Source organism: Echinops telfairi, unplaced genomic scaffold (genome assembly GCF_000313985.2).
Source record: "Echinops telfairi isolate 266 unplaced genomic scaffold, ASM31398v2 ScPeMD7_7469;HRSCAF=8507_1, whole genome shotgun sequence".
NCBI classification, from domain to species: Eukaryota; Metazoa; Chordata; class Mammalia; order Afrosoricida; family Tenrecidae; genus Echinops; species Echinops telfairi.
Genome location: NW_022111373.1, coordinates 79,377,850 through 79,400,434, shown reverse-complemented (window position 1 = coordinate 79,400,434; position 22,585 = coordinate 79,377,850). Strand labels below are relative to the sequence as shown.

The 22,585-nt window shown below is 37.5% G+C and overlaps 1 protein-coding gene across 3 annotated transcripts in view; it reads left to right on the top strand.

Annotated features, from left to right (window-relative positions):
- The window catches only part of TNPO1 (transportin 1), a 109,524-nt gene extending 91,197 nt beyond the window's left edge, over positions 1-18,327 (top strand). For 2 of the 3 annotated variants that reach the window (XM_004703542.4, XM_004703543.2), the window contains exons 16-25: positions 958-1,065; positions 1,152-1,310; positions 1,390-1,477; positions 3,328-3,426; positions 3,611-3,706; positions 6,491-6,566; positions 7,434-7,533; positions 10,357-10,431; positions 11,230-11,372; positions 12,638-18,327. In XM_004703542.4, the coding sequence (XP_004703599.1) occupies positions 958-1,065; positions 1,152-1,310; positions 1,390-1,477; positions 3,328-3,426; positions 3,611-3,706; positions 6,491-6,566; positions 7,434-7,533; positions 10,357-10,431; positions 11,230-11,337 (909 nt within the window). In that variant the 3' untranslated portion in view covers positions 11,338-11,372; positions 12,638-18,327. Of the gene's footprint in view, positions 1-957; positions 1,066-1,151; positions 1,311-1,389; positions 1,478-3,327; positions 3,427-3,610; positions 3,707-6,490; positions 6,567-6,640; positions 6,716-7,433; positions 7,534-10,356; positions 10,432-11,229; positions 11,373-12,637 lie in introns of those variants that run through there. The other variant, XM_045285399.1, reaches the window with a different exon arrangement.
- Positions 18,328-22,585: the final 4,258 nt, after the last annotated feature.

Below are 22,585 nucleotides of genomic sequence, written 5' to 3'. Positions count from 1 at the left end.
TGTTTATTATTTGTGTGCCGAACCATTTCTTTTAAAACGCTAAATAATAGATCTTCTCATTACTTCAATTATGGTACATCTATACCAAGAATTAGACAGGAAAAGTGTAGCAGACATAATAAATTTTTGTTGTTTTTAACTAGATAAGGGGTCGTGTTATACAAGGTCGTGTTAACCAGTTTTCTAGCTTGCTCTGCTTGTTGTGGTGGTCGCTCAATGCTCTTTAGTCAGTCTGGCCGGTAGCCACTGTATGCACAACAGAAAGAATCACTTGCCAGGTCCTGTCAGCCTCACTGTCGGTGCTGTGCTTGAACCCATTGTTGGAGCTACTGTCTCGGTCTGTCTCATTGGGGGACAGTTTGTTTCTTTGTCTGTTTTTTTTTTGGGGGGTGGGGCTTGCTTCCCTTCTTTATCAAACATGGTGTCCTTCTCTAGGGACAAAGGTCCCCCTAATAACGTGTCTAAAGTGTGGTAATATGAAGTCTTGCTATCTCAGTTCTAAGGAGCATTCTGGCTTTACTTCGTCCACGACAGGTTTGTTCATTTTCTAGTATCCCATGATATATTCAGCATTATTTTGCCAATACCATAATTCAAAGGCAACTCTTACTGGTTGTCTGGCTCTCTCACGGAGGGTATAGAAGCCAGCAAGTCTCAACCCCATGCTATAAATGACGAAGTCTCATAAATTTGAGAGAAGAGCACACCTGGTGCTTCCAGTCTATTCTTGAAGGATAGTGTTCATTCTAGGAACTTCTTCACAGGTTCATCTGAGTAAACTGCTCTCTGTGGCTGGCTGGCTAGCAAGATGATAGATAACAGGAGTGAGCAGCATTAAGGGAGAGGTTTGAAGCACAAAGTGCCTAATTTACCTAGATTTTACTGAATGTATTTCACGTTTTATCATAATCCGAGATATAACCAGGAAATGTAGTGCATGTTCTTTGTTCTTTTTAGTGCCTATCTTCAGTTGCCACCGCCCTGCAGTCTGGCTTCCTTCCATACTGTGAACCTGTGTATCAGCGTTGTGTCAACCTGGTGCAGAAGACTCTTGCACAAGCCATGGTATTTTTTTTTTTAATCTTTCTTTTAGTATTAATAAACATTGTAGTGATTAAGGTATCCTTTCTAAAAAATTCTCTTAATTTCAGTTAAACAATGCTCAACCCGATCAATATGAGGCTCCTGATAAAGATTTTATGATCGTGGCTCTCGATTTACTCAGTGGCCTGGCGGAAGGACTCGGGGGCAACATTGAACAGCTGGTCGCACGAAGTAACATCCTTACCCTAATGTATCAGTGCATGCAGGTAAGACTGGTTACATTCAAACCAGTTGAAAGCTGGTGCTCTTGTTGCATCGAGGTTAATTTCTTTTTGTTTCTTCTAGGATAAAATGCCAGAAGTTCGACAGAGTTCCTTTGCCCTGTTAGGTGACCTGACTAAAGCTTGCTTTCAGCATGTTAAGCCTTGCATAGGTAGGGATATTTTCTACTGTGGCTAAGATTTTTAAAGATACTTTTACACGAGCTATGTCTCCTATTGTTAAGTTGAAAACTTTTAGCATCTCAGCATTCATAAATGTATATTTTACTGGCTTAACTCGGGCAGTTAGAACCACTGCCCCTTCTACCATAAGTCCATCATCACTTCCTCCAGCCAGCTCCTGAGGCAAGTGTACGGCAGAAAAGGGCTTTAGCCCTGGGGCTTTGTGTGCTAGTTCACAGTTACTTTGTGATCTTTTATTAGCTTTGTGGCTTGTATTCTTAGCTGCAGTTGCACTTCACAGTAGCAGTAATTGTCTTTTCTTCTCTGATAACCAACATAACTTTACAGATATCTTAGGAAACTTTCCAGATGAATATCATGTTAAAAGTAAACAATGATTTGGTAGTTCTTTGTGAAGATAAAAGATTCCTTAAATAATGCAGCCTGCCTTGTAATCAAATTTCCTTGATTAAATGGTGGTGTTTGTTTTTGTTCTCACTTCTTTGTATGTCTCCCAAAATCTGAAGTAATTATGTGTGATACATGATTTTAAAAACATTGACCCAAGTGTTTTTCTCATTTGACTTATTCTCTCTAATAATTGTATCTGAACATTGTCAAGAACCACTAGACTTAAGTCTGATTACTCACATAGCTCATTCCTACTAACAGTGTACTGAATTCTTGTATAATGGAACTTCATCATAAATCATGCAGTATTTGCCACCTAACTTAGGTTTTAGAATTTTGCCAAAAGGACTATCTGAACATTTTGTGCTTTATGTTCGCTTCTAACACTTATCAATACGCATCCAATCTTGTTTCATATATACCATTATTCAGATGGGTGTCGTTTCAACCTTTTCTTATCATTTATTTTAAAACAATGTATGTGATGTTTACTTTTTTCAGGAGGTATACAGCATCTAGTTATTTACCCTTTTAAATGTCATCGATCGTAATTAGTGCCTAAAGTGGTGGTTCCCAACGAGGGGTGATGCTTACCCCCCCCATGGGCATTGATTTGCAGGCATTTTTAGTGAACACTAGGGCCTTGCTCTTGGCATGTGGTCATAGCAGTGGGTGAAAGTCCAGAGAGCTGCCCAAAACAGCCCCCTCATTTAACAAGCAATTGTGAGGCCCCACATGGCCAGTAAGGCTTGGGGTTTGAGAAATGCTGGATTGATCCATTAAGTTATTGTGGTTAAAAAAAATCATGTTTTCATTCTTCATTTAATTAGGAGAATATTTGTATCAGAAGACATTTCTCAGGTCACTAAATTGTTTCTCTAAGGGGTAAGATAATTACTTGGTCTTCCCTCCTCTTCTCTGAGAGCTCTCGACCCTTTCTGTGTCATGGGTACTCAGGGACCACAATCTTGAGTGCTAAAGATCACTTTCGCAGCTAAATGTGCTGGTTTTTTTAATTGTGAAAACTACTTTTGAATTAGATTGCATTATAGTATTATGTTTTTCCTGCTTCCATTTCACATTTTCTTAATCTGGTGGTAAGAAAGATTATTCTAACAGTTTGTACTACCTAAAATATACCAAAATTCACATTTTTATGGTTTGATTCGCATGAAAGTTAAGTCAGTAGCCAATTATTGATTGCCTCCTGACCCTTTCGTGTCTTGAAACATACTACTTGGGGCTTAAGTAATTTTTAAAACAGTTCCTTTTTTCCTACAATCTTGTATTTCCTATTACAGTGTTTAATAGCAAACATTGCTGTGCCTTGCTTAAATTGTTACCTTACCTAGTGATTTCCTTTAAAGCACAATATACTGCTATTGAGAGGTTTACTATGTAGTATTTTAATTTTTTTTTTCCCCCTTAGCTGATTTCATGCCAATATTGGGAACCAATCTAAATCCAGAGTTCATTTCCGTTTGCAACAATGCCACATGGGCAATTGGAGAAATCTCCATTCAAATGGGTAGGATATTTTTCCCCCTTTAAGAATGCAAATTTCCAGGTATTGTAGTAATAATTTTGTGATTAATTTTTAAGTTGAACTTTCTTTAGCTTATATCACAGTTAATGAGAGCAGCAAAGTATTTCGTGCTGGTGTTTTAACTTACAAACCTTTCTTTTCTGTTTCTCTTTTTGGAATGATCTAGGCATAGAGATGCAGCCTTATATCCCTATGGTGTTGCACCAGCTTGTAGAAATCATTAACAGACCCAACACACCAAAGACGTTGTTAGAGAACACAGGTACCACATGACTGATCTGTTACGGTGCAGAGAAAATGAGTTGCCTTTTGCTTCTTTTAAATTAAGATGCGTAGAGAAACCAAAGCATAGCTAGTTTTAAAAGCCCAGCTTATTAACAGCTAATTTTAGATTCTTATTACTGAAATGTACTTTTAGCTACTTTCCTCAATCAGCTTGTAGAAACTTTTTATTTTATTTTTTAAATGCCTTTTCTCTTATTCCATGTTCCCTAAAATGAGTAGATCTTATTTTTGAACCATCTAGTTTTCCTTTTAAATTAATTCAAAATCAGTTCTGTAAAGATGTGTGGCTTTGCACTTGTGAAGAATTTTTCTTTTCAAAAAATTTTTTTTATTTTCAAGTGGCTTAAGAGCTGGGAAATTTTCAAAGGCATTTAAATTTTTAATCTTGAAAAAATTGGCTTAAGTAGATGGTAGTTTAGTGGCTTAGTAGTGTAGCACATATCAACCTGTCATTTCAAATTTGAAACTTTAACAGAACCTTAATGGGATTTATATTTAGGAGGCTTGTTTCTCTTTTGCATATATAGAGAGCATGCTTATATTAAAAAATACCTTCCATACTATAGAACACATTTCATTTGGGGATGATTGAGCCCTTTCTATCATCCCTGATGGAAAGAACAATAAAATATATACATTTAATTACTTTTCATTCTTTATATATTAAGAAAGCTTTAATCTGACATTTGTTGGTTGTAAAAACTTTGACCCTAAATGTGATTTTAAATGGAGGTGTTTATTGGTATGGAAGGAAATCAGTTATCTGGCTGTTTGGCTGTATGGGTACTGTTATCTTACTGACTGAATTTAGGTTTTTTTGCTAAAAAATAATAAATATGCGCAGGATGATTTTTAAATCTTGTCAGGTGTTTGTCACTTTAGAATGCAGTACCTGTACATGACATTCAGATTTGAAACACTTATCATTATGAAATTAATGTTGAATTTAAAGAGATTTGATTATTTTTAAATGTGAATGCATAACTGCAAATAAATGTTGAGTGTATTGTATATGAAAGTTTCTTGTGGGATATCAGCTTGTCATTTTTGATAGTTCTTCAACCAATTGGCTTTAATTATAAAATTATACTCCCTAACAGTTAAGGGAGTTGATAGTGTCCTTCAAGTTGATGGATTGAATAGGTGTAATAATTAAGAAACAACTATGAGTAGTCATTGAATTAAATTTTTCACAATGGCCTCATAACATTTCCCATATATCTTAGCCAAAAGAGTTATTTTGCTGTTTTTTATTACTAACTGCCAGATTAAAATCACTGTTGACAACCAACATCTGTAGATGTCAACAAGCTCAATGGCTATTAAAATCATAAAACCCAGTTCCATAGAATTCAGTTATTTGTTTTTTCCCAATTAGTATATCCTACACTTAACTTTTTAAATGGACATCATCTGCTTTTATCGCATGCTTCATTGGATCGTCCCCACGCGCCTGTTCACTGAGAATGTGTGTTGCATAGTTTGTGTCTTTTGGGTGCACAGGTTTTCTTTCTCTTGCTTCATGCGGTTCTGCTGGATTTAGTATTATCTGTGTAGTTTGCTTCAAGTAACCCTTAAACATTTGTCTTTACTCCCACCCTTTTTTTATGAAAGGCTAACCTGTTTTTGAGAGAACACCATTAAAGCACCTCATGGTTTGTTTTCTGTTTGTATTTTTTTCCCGTTGTGTATAAATGTATTTTTATGTATGTACCTTTAAATTACAGAATGCAGCTCAGAGTTGCACTTTAGCTCTTTGTAAGTTTGACTTCCTGAATTTTGATGGTGAAAATACCTGCTTGATTAAACCCCACTTTAAATTTTTTAAATAGAATATTAGCATGTGAATAATATAAAGTTTATCATCAAATTTGTGCTATGCCTTTTATAGCAAAACAGATTTGTTATTTCCTCTAGTCCACATATGTCTCATTACAGTGGACTGTCTAAATTTTATTTTTTTCAGAATTTTGTTTATGTCAAATATAACTTGAAATTACTAGACTGTTAATCTCGGTTTTTCTCATTATTATCTGGGGCTTGTTGGACTGGGATTTGACATCTCAGCTATTTTCCAATTTATACATTCAGTGGGCACCATAACACATAAAACTCGATTATTGATTTTCCTATCAGGCAGCCTGTGAATGAGTACTCCACTGGTTTGTTTTGGAAAAGTCAGTGAAAAGGAAGAAAAAGTTACCAATATTTGGATTTAATTGCTAGGTAATTTCCAAAGAATGGCAGTCACTTATAAAAAGATTAAGGAAAATGGGAAGTAAATTATTCACTACAAAGAAGCAAGTGTGGATAGACAATTTGGAAACTTAACCACTTACTGATTTGTTTCTTGGGGAAAAGCATTATTAAACCTTAATTTCTGTCTGGTTTAGAATGAAATTCTCTAAAACCATCCACTTAATTGCTCACCTTATTGTTAATGGAATGATATTTTGTCACTTAATTCGGCAAGAAAAGCAAATTATCCTGGTTTTTGGTGTTCTCTCAATCTTTAAAGTTTTTTTAAATTCCTTTTGTTTTTCTTTTTCCAAGAGTATGCCATATATGTTGCTGCCCCTTATTTTAGGGGGTGGTAATAAACAGCACTGGTGAAATCTTATGTTTATTATCATACACAAATTCTGTTGGTTTCTGTTTCTGAGTTATTTGTTGTTTTTTCTTTATTTTTTCTCCTTCCCCCTCATTTGCTCATGTCTTGGTTGGCGTTTGGTGGTGTATAACCGTGATTGCGTTACCTTAGCAATAACAATTGGTCGTCTTGGTTACGTTTGTCCTCAAGAGGTGGCCCCCATGCTACAGCAGTTTATAAGACCCTGGTGTGTATTATTCAATCTTTTTTTTTTAATTCATTTTTCTTCACTCTTTCTTTCTCTTTCTATCTCACTTTTAGATATATTTTCAGTTGGTTACAAAAATCACAATCCTTAATCATTGCCAACCATGTGACTAATCTTGTCCTATCAGGTTTGTGAGGTTTTTTAGTAGCATCGTCATGTATATTTATTTTATGTTGTGGCTAACGACTAATTGATGCATGGGATAAGATTGTCACATGCTTGCTGTGTTAAAAAGCTTGATTATATATACAAAGCATTTAAATATCCACCAGAAAAGTAAAAATGCATGCAAATACTCTAAAAATTTAGGTTTTTTGCATTACCTTTGTTTTTTAGAATTAATTTGGAAACTTGGATTGCATTTAAAAATACACGTTTAAACTTGTTATGTACGAAAATCTTATTTGCTTGTTGAGGTAAAACTTAAACATCTACACCATAAGTTGTATAATAATTTATATTGTGGCAGTATAGTCTATGTTCTGCTTCTTTGATAATCTTTCAGTTCAAGTAATCCGTAGTAGTGTTTAATGGAATATAAATTTTAACATTTTTTAAAAGTAATTTGGAAATTTATTCATGACTCAAAATCACTAATATCGATTAAATAGGTGATTCAAATCAATTATCCTTTTTGTAGATGCAATCTATTATTAAGGCAGTGTGGATGTCACAGTTTCCAGTACATGGAAAACAGACCTGGCATGCAGGAAGTGTGAAAAACTTAAACTTTCTGGAAATAATGTATTTGTACTGTAGTGTTTATTCCATTAAATACTGTTCATTAGTATTGTAATTTAAACTGCTTTGTATTTCAACACTAAACTCAGTTCTATAATTTAATAGGTGTACCTCTTTGAGAAACATAAGAGACAATGAGGAAAAGGATTCGGCATTCCGTGGGATTTGTACCATGATCAGTGTGAATCCCAGTGGAGTAATCCAAGTAAGACATTCACAAGGATTTGTATTTATTTTATTACAGTTCCTAATATCTTGGAATGATCATGCTAGTTTCTGTTTGCTCAGTCTTTGTCAGGAAATAAGAACAGTCCGTTTGAAAAGTCAGACTTGGCTCTGGTCTTTAACTAAAGCTTCTGCATTTGTAGTCCACTCTGGTTGGTTGAGAGTTTATGAATTACTCATCAGCGCTTTGTCGTTTCGAGGTGGGGTTTTGTTTCACTTTATTTGACAGTAGAACATGGGGTGTGATTGTCATCAACCTGCTGAAAAAAATCACATTGCAGAATGGACAAAACAATAGCACTGGCTGTGTGCAGTCAATCAATGAAGCTCCAGATTCTTGGGCAGATAAACTGTAAGAAAGAGAGAAAGGGAAAGGGGGGAACCTAGAGATTCCAAGGGACCCAAGACATAGCAAATCCGTTTTAAATGTGCTGGAGTGTTTAGAAATATATACTTGATTACTGAGGTGAAGGAAGCCAGTGCTGTAAAAGTCAAGGTAGTGATTTTTTAGGGAGCCCGGCAAACATTCCACTTCTTGATCTGTGTTACAGTTAAAAGAATTTTTGCCCTGGCGATGGCATTATACTTTGCTTTATGTGGCTAGCTGAATAATAAAAGTTTGCTTTGGAAGACATGGTTGTTTGTTTTAGGTAAATCAAATAGGTGATATTTTCTGATAATTAGACATTTTTTATTAAATATAAAAACTTCTCGGGTCGCGGGGAGGAGACGAGCCAGTCAGGGTGCAATGTAACAACGTTGAAGCATACAGCTTTCCTCTAGTTCCTAAATGCTCCCTTCTCCTCCCCACCTCCCCCACCCACTATCATGATCCCAATTCTACCTTGCAAGTCTGGCTAGACCAGAGGATGTACACTGGTACAGATAGGAACTGGAAACGCAGGGAGTCCAGGGCGGATGATCCCTTCAGGACCAGTGGTGTGAGTGGCAATACTGGGAGGTTGGAGGGAAGGTCATGTCGAAAGGGGGAACCGATGACAAGGATCTACATATAACCTTCTCCCTGAGGGATGGACAACAGAAAAGAGGGTGAGGGGAGATGTCGGACAGTGTAAGATAAGACAAAATACTAATAATTTATCAAGGGTTCATGAGAGAGGGGAGGGAGGGGGAAAATGAGTTGATGCCAAGGGCTCAAGCAGAAAACAACTGTTTTGAGAATGAGGATGGCAACAAATGTGCTCGACACGATGGATGGATGGATTGTGATAAGAGTTGTATGAGCCCTGATAAAATGATTTTTTTAAAAAACAAACTTCTCACTTCCAGGAAAAAATGTTTTGAACATTTCTAAATTGAGACGTTTTAGTAGTTCCCATCTTTGAAACTATGAGTTATCAGCTTGAAAATTCAAGTTGATGAAGACAATCGACAGGCAAGCATACAGATAGCCCCCAAAAAATGCGTGCCTTAGAACAAGATGAGTTTTATTGACACACTATTATTTGAACTCTGTAAAAGAGAATACCTTAGTATTATTTTTAAGTTTAAGTTCTTTATTACATGGGGGACGGACAACAGAAAAGCGGGTGAAGGGAGACATCGGACAGTGTAAGATATGACAAAATAATAATTTATAAATTATCAAGGGTTCGTGAGGGAGGGGGGAGCGGCGAGGGGGGGGAATGAGCTGATGCAAGAGACTTGCATGGAGAGCAAATGTTTTGAGAATGATGAGGGTAACAAATGTACAAATGTGCTTTATACAGTTGATGTATGGATTGTGATAAGAGTTGTATGAGCCCCTAATAAAATGGTAACAAAAAATTATTTACAAGCATGTGCAAATTAAAATTTCATCATCTGGCTCTCAGATTCAGAGGACAGAAGGTTGTGATTTGAACAAACTGAACTCTAGGCAGGTGACCGTTTAGTCGCGTAAAGTACTTTGCGCATACTTTAGTGTGCACTGAATTTTGAAGTGATTAGAGTACTCTGAATCTAGTAGTAGTAGTAAAGTAGTTTAACATGTTAGAATATCGACAATGTATATGTGTTCTGTGAGCTATTGATGTATGGTACTTAAGGTTGAAAAGTATTGTTTTATTATGATGTATGCAATAAGGGAAATAGTGTGCTTATTTTATGGTTTATAGAACATGCAGGGACTTCTGAAAGTTTGTGAAAAATTATTGTCTTTTAATTATAATTTTCTACAAACTTTTTAAAGTTCTTTTGCCATGTGTTGCAACCTTGTTTTTATCAGGATAACTTATCTTTTTTTTTTTTGGATAACTTATCTTTAAAAGTGTGAGAGAATTGGGTTTGTTGGTTGGGTTGGGTTGAATGTTGTTTGTAATTACACAATTTTTCTTCTAAGTTTTGGTTATTTTATTTTAAGTTTTTGTGTAAAGATGAGATTAGAAATTTAATTCCAAGCTAGCACATAAAATATGTACAGGCCAGTCAGAAATATAAGATGATTAAATTTATAAAATTCTATAACTAATTCTCTAAATAAAAGTTTGTTGTTTTCTGTTTAAATTGGTGTTGGCTGGATGCTTTTAGTCCATTGCTGATGGTAAACATTTACTTGCTATCTGATGAAAAATACAACAGCATTACATCTTCAGTATACCCTGAGAATGCGTTTAGGGTTCCTGAATAGCAGGGTACTAGGAGCATCAGGATGTCATCATTTAAATTCCAATGATCATGGTGTATTTTAAATGTTCATTTTATTTTAGCTAACATTCTTAACGTGATAGAAATCCCAGGGCTCAGATGTATTTTTTACTGCCTTTGACAAATATTGTAATCTAAGCTGTATTTCTTGTTACAGGATTTTATATTTTTTTGTGATGCTGTTGCATCATGGATTAGCCCAAAAGATGATCTCAGAGACATGTTCTGTAAGGTAACTAATTATAATGCATCATTTGACATTTAAGTCTTGTTGGAAGGTTTTAATTATTTCTGTATACCACATAAGCTCATCAGATCAATATTAGTAAACCGTGAATTTGATTGCCTTTGTTCTTGAAGAGAAAGATGGCATCATGTCATCGTCTTAAGATAAAGCAGTGATTTTGTATCCACAGAACATACACTTCAAAAATAGTTTCCCAAACAATAGCACTAATTCATGTTGTTCCATAATCCCACTCACACGAGGGATTTTCAAAAGGTTTGGGGAAGCTTCCATTTCCCCCCAAATTTTTTGAAAGCCCCTTTGTATCAAGTAGCATAGATTTTCTAAGATGCTAACTGAGCTTTGGCGTGTTCTCTTGAAATTGTAAATCATTCTGGCCTCTCCAGGGAATGGTTAGTTGTTTTGTTGGCTCCCTTTTTTTGTAACTCCAGCCAGAGGTCAACAGAATTAAGATGCTGTTTCATGTTGATTCAGTTACTATTAAAATTAAAGAAATACAATTGCAGCCATGTTTCCCATTTGTAAGCAATTTGACATGGCCAAAGTGTTATCCCTTGCTTGAATTCTGTAGGGTTTGTGTTTGTGTTTCATTTGCATGATGCCAGGAATGTTCAGCGTCTATCTCAGCTTCGAAGTTAAATGCCTGCTAGGAATTGCTTTCGGTGAGGTACACAATGGTGTGGAATCCAACATCGTTTGAGAATCATACTTTAAATTTTTTCTTTCGTTATTGATGCCCTAATGTCTTGTCTTGTCTTTTGTTGTTTTTTTTAATCTTTGCAGATCCTTCATGGATTTAAAAATCAAGTTGGGGATGAAAATTGGAGGCGTTTCTCTGACCAGTTTCCTCTTCCCTTAAAAGAGCGTCTTGCAGCTTTTTATGGTGTTTAATCTTATACACTTAAGCTGCAGTCCCATAATTAGGGGTAAGTTGCAAGAGAGCTTTTAAGAGTATTTAGAATAAAAAAGTTTAGGACTGTCAGTCTAAAGACTACTAACTGAAATAAAAGCTATTTGTTTTCTGCAGAGGCTGAACCCAGCAGTTAAGTAAACATCATTTCATATCCTGCTGCATTAGACCTTAAGATTTAAATTATTTCTATAAAGGCTTGAGGATTTTTGCCAAGAATTAGCAACAAAAATACAATAAATGGCTCCACTTCTGAATCCTAGAAATAATTCCAAGCAGTTTTCTGGCTAGATTTCTCAGCACTGTGTCTACTGAGGAAACCAGGGTTCACAGAGATGTGGGGTGAAGATGGCTCGGGATTTCATAGTTGGAGATCTATTGTGGTCTTTCTAACTCTGAGTTCTAGGAAAACAAAAATAGAACTGGAACTGGGTTTTACTCAGTAGGTAAGAACATTTATATTTCTTCAGTCATCAACAACTATTAAGGAATTATATCATGTGCCCGGCACTCTGTTTATAACTAGCTAGTGGACATTTTCATTTTAACTTGGGTAAATCCACTTCAGACGCTTGTTCCTTGCACTTTTTTTCTGTACTTACTAGCTGGGGGTTGTGAATATTGAATACCACCGTAATGTATGTGGTGCCAGAACTTAGTATTGTCTAGTAGTGCACAGCCAGGTCGATCAGTGTTGGCATCATGAGACTCAGCAACTCAAACTCACTGCCGGGGAGCCAATTTCAAGCTCATAATGATCCCAAGGAACTGAGGAAGCCAGATGTTAGGCAGTTGAGTTGTTATTCTAGACTAACATCTGACGAGCACAAGTAGCTAAAGCTCTTTGGCGACCTGGTGGATTTGTTGATCAGGAATGCTGGTCATAGGACCCCCGTCTGCAATCGGGGTGAAAAGAAAATGGAACGCTTTCTCTATACCAGCTGTGTTTGTCCCCAATTTGCCTTCACTTTTCCTATATGATGCCAGGGAAAGAACTAGCCGATATAATGGACTAGCAGGAACTTAGGCAAGTTGCTCTGTTTGTCCCGTTTTTAAATAGGTAGACATAGTGTTGTTGATTCATTTTTTTTGTTTGTTTTAGTGACTTAGAAAATAGATAGTTAAAATGTAAAAGTCGTTTTTGTTTTTCTGGGGTTTTCCAGTTTTATTGGCACATAATGCACATCATATGTTTCCATCATTTAATCTTGTTAAGAAGAATTGTACACTCGTTGCCACAATCAATTTCAGAACATTTTCTTTTGTTTTTTATCTTTACAGGTCCTTCGGTCTTGGAGACTATGAGGAGCCTCTGCACCCAGGGAAAATGTTACCCTTGACAGGGGGGAAGGGTAAACCAGTAGGGGATACAGTACAATCCCAACCCTACTGGGAGGGGCGGGAGGGAGGTGTTGCCGTCACTGTATTAAGTCGATGTTGGGAAATGTTTTACCATCTGGAGCCATTGTGGGTGGAAATCTGTCTCCAATTACAACTCCGCACTGGATGTGAAGAAGAAAAAAAAATCTGTCTACTCACAAAACAGTACATTCTGAAATATTATGGGGAATTGTACCAAAACAAGAACCATATAAATGATGCATAGGGTAAAGAAAGAGGAAAGATTATATAGCGCACAATAAAGGAAGTCTAAGAATGGGGGTTATAAACAAAAGAAGCTTCCCCCCCCCTTTTTTTTTTTTAATTTAAAGGTTTTTATATAAGTTTCCCACATGCTGGGACCTTGTCTTGCATGCTGATGAAGAGCTACACAAATGAAGCTAGCAGAGTTAAAATCAGCTTGCCTACCCAGAGTAGAAAAGCAGGTTCTTGGAAGTTACAATTTAAGGTACCCCAGAAAAAGTTGGAAATAAAATGAAACCAATGTAAACAATGAAGCACCCTGTGAAATGCCAAATGAGTCAGTCCTTTACCTTTGTGGGGTGGGCAGGGAGGGAGGAGTAAATGGGGCTGGGCATATCTAAAGATTGATGTCTTAATTTTACATTAAAACTTTAATGTAGTGCATATAATTTGATGGTTGTACTTCATTAGATTAATTTCTAGGCCAAGACATTATTTTTAATGTGCAGTTTAAGGTTCAGGCATGCATTCTGGCTCATAGTGATTGAAAGTAATTTAAATTAGTGGGGAAGTAGCATGCTTGCATCACATAGAGTGAGGTTGGTACCTTTGACCTATGATGCGCCAGTTTGTGTTGCAGTTTACCAATTCAATATAGCCCTGCATTTAAAATTCCTTTTTAAGATTTGTGGACTTTATTTTTATTAAGGATATAGATATAAAGTACTGTAGTTTACAGCTAGGCCTTGAAAATATCTTTCTAGGAAATCTTAGGGATAAGATTGATATTGTATTGTGTGTAACCTGCACAATGTGGAAAGCTGATATACCTGTGCAAAATCTTTGGCTCTGTGCTGTCAGTGTGATGTGCTTTCTGCATGGTTATATACTACTAGTGATTTTATCAAAACTTCTAACCCTTAAAATACATGGTCAAAAAGGCTGCGTAAATGTTAGTTGGCACATAAAGACAATTGTAGAAGTTGAAGACATGATTGCTGTATTTCAGTGTTTATTCCCACTCAGCATATTGCCTTCTAAGCTTCCTTTTTCTGTTCAACGCATGATCTTAAAAGATATATTTCAGTTAATGGATGTAATGCAGGGTTCCTACACTGTATTGGCGCATGTTGGTGGCCCTCTGTGCCCTAGATAAATGCACAAAGGGTGCAAGTTCAAAGCTACAGAATGAAAGTTGGTTTGGATCCTCTTCATTTCATTTGTTTAGCTTTTCTGTTATTTTTCTCTACTTACATGTATTCCTGTGAATAAATCCTTGTTAAGTTAACCCTTTACTTTTCCTTCCATGTGTATTTTCTTGTATACTGTGAATGTGAAAACCTAACTGGTACACTTGATTTTGTGTCCATGAGAAAGTGCAAGTCTTCATTAATCTGGATTGCCTGAACAGTGTATCCCATGATGAAGGAAATGGAGAGATTTTTCTGTTTAACTCTGCTGGTCAGAGACAAAGCCACCCCTTTCCATTTTCAGTGCTGCATATTTAATCTGCAACAGAAATGTTAAGCCATAACAACCTTTTTTATATTTTGGTTTGTCACCTTTGCATTGCAGAATAAATACTGAATAACCATTTTTTATAAGCAGTTGCCCCTCTTTGCATGGTTCTATTCTCTGAAGGTGTTGAATGATAACGGCATTGCACTGAAGTTGGCGCTGTGTGCGTGCGAATTTCTAAATATTGGTTCGAAAAGTTTCAAATGCATGGTAGCATGCACAGAGGATTTTGTTACCGTATCTGTGTGTTTGTGTTTTTTGTTGTTGCTTCCTTTTTTAAAACATTGTTTTCACCACCTGTACTTCGGCTTTGCGAATTTCAATCTGTAGAGCCTGAATCGAGTCTTTCTGATAATGTGTTGTTTCCACCACCACCACCCCCTTTCTTTTCTTTTCTTTTTTTAATTACAAGTTGGATCCAAAGATAATGTGGCATTTTGTTTCCTGTACCATTGTTTCTAGGAACTCAAAACACAGTTTTAGTTAGTCTGCAAAACCTGAAAATAGAGCTATTTTTATTCAATTTCAGTAATACACTGTAGTGCTTCAGGTATTACTTTATATTGTAATATGGGAGATATTTTAGTGCTTAGGAATAGGTAATAAATAGGACAACATTCTTTAAGCCCAGCAAAACAGAAACCATCTAGTTGGCTGGGCCTTTGATTAACATTTCCACATTGTCACTTATCTGATTGCAAATCCATTTTCAATTAGACAGCTAAATAACAGGGCTATGCCCATTTCATAGTCATTTGACCTCTTAAGGAAGGACATTTAATTTATAAAAATAGAGAATAAGTCAATATTATGAGTAAGCTTACGGATGGGCTTTTGAGTTTTCCCCCAGTTTTCACCTCACTCCCCTGCCTTGAAATTATTTCGTTTTTTCCTAGTTTACACTTCATATACTTAGTATAGCCCCGGGATTTGCAGAAGCCATGTGTTTTCAGTTAACTTCTTGATTTTTTTAGGCTCTGGTTTAGCATCTATTATTGTTCTGATAAAACTCAATACATCATGGGATATCTATATAAAGCAACTTAATTCTTGTGGTGTAGTCTTTGATAGTTTTGAATGTTGACTGAATGTCTTAGGAGGTTGTGAGTTTGTCTTTGTTACATTCCAGTGTTTTCTGCCTCTTGGCATGCTTAATGCACGGCTTACTTTATCCGCTTCTCCCACACCAACATGCTGTGGGTGTGCTCAACTACAGAAATAGCCGCTGCTGAGTGATGTAGATTTTCTACTTGAATATTTTTATGTTGTAGGAACCTCAGGAGGTCAGTGTTTACTGTTTTATATATGCCTTCTTTTTCCTGTGTGAGCTTCTCCTCTGAAGGATTCTAACAGAACAAAAGCTGCTGATCAACCTAAGTTGGAAACAGAAAGTGTATTTAATATAATTTAATGCATGTTTGGCAGTTCCATGCTATAGGCCCATTCATTAGTGAGTGAATTTAGTACCATGGATAATTCATTTTTCAGAAAAGAATTCTGTTTTTTGGGGGGGTATTGTCTAATCTCTTTAATGACTTCATACTATGTTTAAAAATAATACTTTTTTTTACATACTTTGGTTATTTTCCAAATAACCAACATGTAAATAATCTTTAAGAGCCAGTTTTGATGCTTTACATTATTGCTACTTGATTTTGTGAGGCAAATTAGATTTCAGAGAAGAGGTTTTAAAACACTTACTTAACCAAGCCATTACATCTGAAAAACAAAGCAAGTAGCATACATTTTGTAATTAACATTGAACACTGTGATTTTTTTTGTTAAGACTTTTTCATTGATCTAAATTGCTTAAATTGCATATATTGTAAAATAGGATCAGATGTATATTTTAAAATAATTTCAACTGATTTTCCTCTATTGAAATGCTCTGTCTACTCAGTTGTAAAATATTCAGATACAAGTTTTATCTCAGGTGAATACTCTTGTATCAGTTTTGCTTTGGTGACATATGCTTAAGGAGGTCATCATACTTCTAGCCTTGGTTTTGTTTTGTTTTTTAGAGTGTGCTTTATTGAGAATCTCCCCCTTTAGTCTGACTTTACAGCCCGTACACAAGCAGACAGGAGTTGGGTCCCTCTTGGCGAGTCTTTTGCGTGCAGGCTTACCTGAAAAGGAGTTAGCTTAGTCCTCCTTTTCACCAGCTCCCAGAGGAAAGAAACGTTTCTCCCCTTATTCACTCACCTGCGTAACTGAAATGCCAGAATTAGACTAATGTCCTAAACCCTTTAGTCTAAAGGTAAATGAAATCTCTTACCATGAGGGGGCATGAAAGTGGTTTTTTGCTTCATGTACTTAATCTGTATTATTCATATTGAATGTATTAACAGATAACGGTGCAAAAACATTCTTTCCAGGAGAAGAATGTATCATGCGTAACTGCAGTTTAAGCCCTTCCTTTGATCGTACTTTAAAACGTAACACAGTTTTGCTTAGTGTTATTTTTTCCCCCAAAAAAAATAATACAGGGGTGGGGAGGGAACACTAGCTGTTGCTATCAATACTGTTAAGAAAGCTGGTATTGGAATTTTTTAAGAACCTGGAATAGGAATGAATAGGCTAGATGAAAAATCAGATCAATAAGGATTGTTTATCACAATATCTAGTAATACCACGCAATACTATTATATACTTAGTGCATTTCACATTGTTAACTGTGGAGTTCTTTTTAATGCCTCTTAAAAATCAAATTATATGTTTAGTTTAACCTGTACAATTTCCATAGTGATTTGTTAGGTTTTGGGGGGAGTTTTTCCCTGGTCATCTTTCCCCCATCACTGATAATACGTAGAGGATTCTATTATCTTTAGCCCTAATTATACTTATGTTAAGGTAGTACATTTGAATTGCATAAGTATTTCTTGTGGTTTTTATCCCTGAGTGAGTGAGTGTTGTGTGTGTGTGTGTGTGTGTGTTTTCAAGATGCGTAACTGAATGTATGCATGATTTTAAATGAAGTTTAATTGATTTTTTTTAATACTTTTTGTTGTAATTAAACCCAAGCCAAATCCATTTGCCAACTATTCTATCACTAATTAGAAAAACAGTAGGTTCTCTTTTATTACAGTTCAAGTATCAAAGAATCCTATTTTACCCTGGCTTGGCATTATGCAGAATTTGTTCTTTTTCATATCTATCTTAGTAAAAGCCTAATGTAACATGGTTAGCCTCTAAGGCAATGTTGATTCCCGAGTTCCAGCATCATAAAGGAGTTCCATGTACTTTCTGCATATTATTTCATCGTTTTCCCTCCGTGGATGTATACGTGTCATATCTAAACTAAAGTTGGGTGGTTTTATGGAGATAATAATTAGACAATACTGTGTAATTAACTTTACTGAATAGACTATCATCTTGTGAGAAGAGATGTTTAAACATTATAAATTACTTCATAATATAAAACCGTTTTACACTTAATACTCATGTTAACTTTGGGTGCAATAATTTAGTAGTTTTAGCTTTAGTTATCAATAACTGGATCTTTCTGCTGACAACTTAGGTTGTATGAGTTACGCTTAAAAGCTTTAAATCTGATGTTCCTTGTACCTGCCACACTATGTTAGAATGTGTCCTTCAAACATATCCTCCTGCAACTTCTCAAACTGTACTAAATTGATATTTCTTGAAGTCTAACTGTGCTAACAGATCTTCATTTTAAATAGAATACGGTTTTAATTTTTGATAAGCTGCTGAATTTTAAAGAGAGTTTTTTGGGGCCACCAAATATTTTGGATCATGCAGAGAATATATATTGTACTGTAGTAATTTTGTATTTACATTTGTATGATGTGACATAATAGATGTGAATGTTAATCACTGCTTGACTATGTTAATAAAGTTGTTTAACTATAGATGTTGCACTCTGATTTTTAACAGGAGGACCCTCTGATTTTTAACAAAAGGAAATGAGCTCCCTCATACTCACCCCCACTCCACCCCCCTCATTTTAGGTCCAGCCCACTCCACCACCCCCTCATTTTGGGTCCAGATAGGGCTTATTACAGTTGGGGGGGGGGTTTTGTTTGTTGAGGTGTATTTTATTTGTTTGTTTGCTTTTTAACCCTTTACACAGTGCGCTTTTATGGTTTAGCCTCATCGTTTTAAAATTGAGGTTTTATGTGTACTAGAGTATAAATTTTGTTTTCCCCACCCTGACTTCCTCCCATGACTAATAGATTTCTAACAGTTGATTCTAGAGCCAGCTGTTTTAGTGGCAGGATGGAGATAACTGTTTTGGGGGGAGGAAATTTAAAGAAGTTATTAAAGCTTCGATGTTGGGATAAATGACATGAGTGTGTCTGCCCTATTAAGGCTTTCCTCTGTATCCTTGAGAAAATGAACATTTGTCATTTTTAGATTTATAGCTATAAAAGTAGCTTTCTCTTTAGTTTACAATCCCTTCTTAATGGTTGCATGTCACTAATTAGAATAAAATGTCTTGATTTCCTGGGGAAATGGGCGCATGATGGCCAGGTATAATGCGTTTTTCGTTTGAGAGGAACAGAAAGGGACCCGAGATTAGAGACGGTTCTGGTGCAGCCAAAAACTGTTTTGAAGTGGGTGAGGCTTGGGTTTCTTTCTCCTTGAAGTATGTGAAGTGCCTCTAGTAGTTACACAAGGGAGAAAATTGTAGCTTGGTTATTAAATTCTAAATTACATCTTTGAGGTAGAATCTAGGAGATGCTGCCCATCAGCCTGACTTCGAGATTCTGCGTGCTGTTACAACCTCAGAGACGGTGCCTAAACCTGCAAAAAAGCCTACATCTTCAACAGCTTAGCAAAATAAGATCTTTTTCATCTTGGTTGAAATGACCAAGCCATCTAAATGGATAAGACAAAGCACACATTGAGGTGTTACTTTATGCCTGTTTTTAATGGACAGGCATTTTTGTTTTGTAATGAGTTCCAGTGATTGACATTACATGTTTTGTAGGAGTGGTTGGAAGACAATTTACAGTCTTTGCCAAAGGATTGTACCCCCTGCATGTTTTGTTTATTTTCCTCAAAGATTGAACAAATGAAGGAATCGGCATAATAAAAGCACATGCTCGTGGAAAATTCCTTATTTTGGGGGTTGGGCATGGTTGTGCATTGCCAAGTTTGTTGATACTGAACTTGGGGTAAAGCTGTGTACTGTAGTCTCCTTGGGTTAAAAGTTCAGGTGGAGGAGGACTGCTATGAGGACTGGAAGCTACATGGCTATGAACTTGGATTACCCCTATATTACATGGGTGCCCTGGTGGTACTGTCAGATAAGCATAGAACTGCTAACTACAGGTTGACAGTTCAAACCCCCTAGCTACTCTAGGAGATCGATAGGCAGCTGCTCCTGTGAAGTTTCACAGCCTCAGAAACCCACTCACCGTCATGCATCAGGGAGCGGTTTTTTTAAAATAACGATTTGAGTACAGATGCCGTTAAGTCGATGTGGAAGCTTATGAACATGTAGATACCCAGTCTTCACAGTTTGCAAATTTCCAAACTTGGCAAGAACGATACAAGGAAGAATTGAGCTATAGACATTATGTTAGTAATTCTTTTCTGTGTATCTAGAGCTCTTGCATTGACAGCTATAGACTTTCGGGATAGTATATGTTGACTTTTGGAGCTCATTAAGTGAGTTTAAGCGTTTTAGGTGAGTTTTAGCTCAACTAGCCTTATTTCTATATGTTGCTATATAGTGTTATTTGCACATTTATACTTATATACAAATTTGCTTGTATTTGACATATTTTATGAATTTAGCAATTATAACCATTGTTGGACATTTAAGTTATTTGTATTGCATTCTTAACAGACTTTGCTGCTTTTTTTAAAGAACCAGTATCAAAGACTCCTTTGTTAACACTCATTGCCATTGGTTTTTCTGACTCAAGAGACCCACTAGGACTGCCCCTGTGGGCTTATGGGAGCAGAGAGCCTCCCTTCTGTGTAAAAGCTGGTGGTCTTGAACTGCTGACTGGTTAGCAGCCCAGAACATAGCCCGTTATGTCACCAGCGCTTCATTTTATTACACTGTTTATAATTGCATGTGAACATGTTAGGACAAATTGGAATTTACAGCTTAACGAAAGCCCTGCCTAAGTTAAATACCTACTTGTAAAACTTAAGGGCACCTCTGCTGGGACCTGACTCCTGAAGTGAACAGAGATATGGGAGTGTGTGCAGGCCCCAGGGTAACATGACCACGTGGAGTAACTCATGGACAAACGGCTCTGGGGCCTGCCTCAAGCAGCCTCACTGACCCCTCCCTAGAAGTACGTACTACAGAAGATTGCAAAACCTACAGGTTGGGGAGGGGCCAGCCTGCTATGCTCACACCGAAGCAAAACAAGTAAAAAGGGACTAGACCCTGTAGTGGCACCGTAAGCCCTGAGGATGACTGCCCTGCAGAGGACTGTAAGGCTGACAACAGCTCAAGCCATTAGGTTCCCTCCCTGGAGCACACCTCAATAGAGGACAATACTGGGGACAAGGCAGGGCATGAATCTCACACACACGCCGGGGTGAACCACGATCAGGAGCAGAGCCACAGAGCCCCGAGTCCCAAAGAGACCAGGCTAGGAGGGGCCGTTCCTGGAACCCACCAGAGCCAGTTGGGAGATAATCAAAGATCAGCAGACAAACCTGGAATTATGTATGCTTTTTTGATGGGGAGGGGGGAGTTGCTAGGTTTTTTTTCCCCTCTCGTTTCCATTTTTGTTTTGCCTTCCCATGTAAGGTAGGCATGGGAAGCAAGCCTGAGGAGAAAGCAACGGGACCTATGGTTCTGGAGGAACTTGACAGGGAGATGGCGGGGGGCGGGGGAGTAGCAGTGAGCAAACGCCTTAGATGGGAACAGCTAGGGAATTGAACAACGGGGAGGGTGTAAAGGTCCCAGAGGGGTCGGAGCAACAGCAATCTAGCTGAGTAATTACGAAGAGGCAGAAGAAAAGTGGGTGTGGTGGTGGGACAGTAGGAAGGTAAAAGGAACAGGAAAGATCTAGGAAGCAAAGTTATGGATAGAGGTAAAAACAGGTGTGTACATATGTAAAGATATAAAAATTGAGGTATCGGCCTAGGTACATATATAAAAATTGAGGTATCGGCCTAGGTACATATACTTACATGGCAATACTTTGAGGAACTAGATGCATTTGTGGCCTCTGCTCAAGCCCTCAACACGACATTTTTCTGAAAGCCTTGCATTCTGTGATGCTTAGCCTCACAATATGATCATTGAAGACAAACTGGGTGCGTAAGCAATGTGAAGAAAGCTGATGGTGCCCAGCTGTCAACAGATATAGCAGTTCGGGGTTTAAAGGCTTGAAGTTAAACAAGCAGCCATCTAGCTGAGAAGCAACAAGCCCACGTGGAAAAAGCCCATCAGCCTGTGCAATCAGGATCAGGTAACAGGCACCAGAAGACACCGCACACACACCAAAAGAAACCAAAACAAACGAGAATGAGGGGGGTTGGAGAAGAGACCCAAAACCCATCTGTAGACAATGGGACATCCCCTCACAGAAGGCTCACAAGGAAGGGATGAGTCAACCAGATAGCAGTATAGCACCGAGGAAACAATATTCCTCTGGTACTTTGAGGCTTCCTCATCCCCCACTATCATGACTCCAGCCCTGCCTTTCAGTTCTGGCTAGACTGGAGCATGTACACTAGTGCAGATAAGAGTTCATGACACACACACTCTCCGCCCCCCAGAAGAATTTATTTCAAAAGATGGCATTGAATCTGCAGCTCCTGGAGAGGGACATACCTGATCAGAGCACACAGGTGCAGATGAAGGGGGAGGAGGAGAGTGGAGCACACCCTGGCCCACCAGGCCTTGAGGGTGATGTTCCCGATTAGAGCAGCCAGCCCACAGAGAGGCCCACGTGGCCAGCCCCACTATGAGACATGATGGCCCTCACTGACCCATAGCCCAACAGGGAACAACAGTGGGGGAATTACACCCGATCTGATCCCGCCACACAGGCAAAACACTAAGGGGGTACAACAGAACAGCAAGGGAACGGAGCAGTGAGGTCCCCAGGGAATGCTGAAGGTGGACTTTGGGGCCAGGGCATGGTTCCCCAACAGACTGGACTGGAAAACACTCCTAAAGGCCAACAA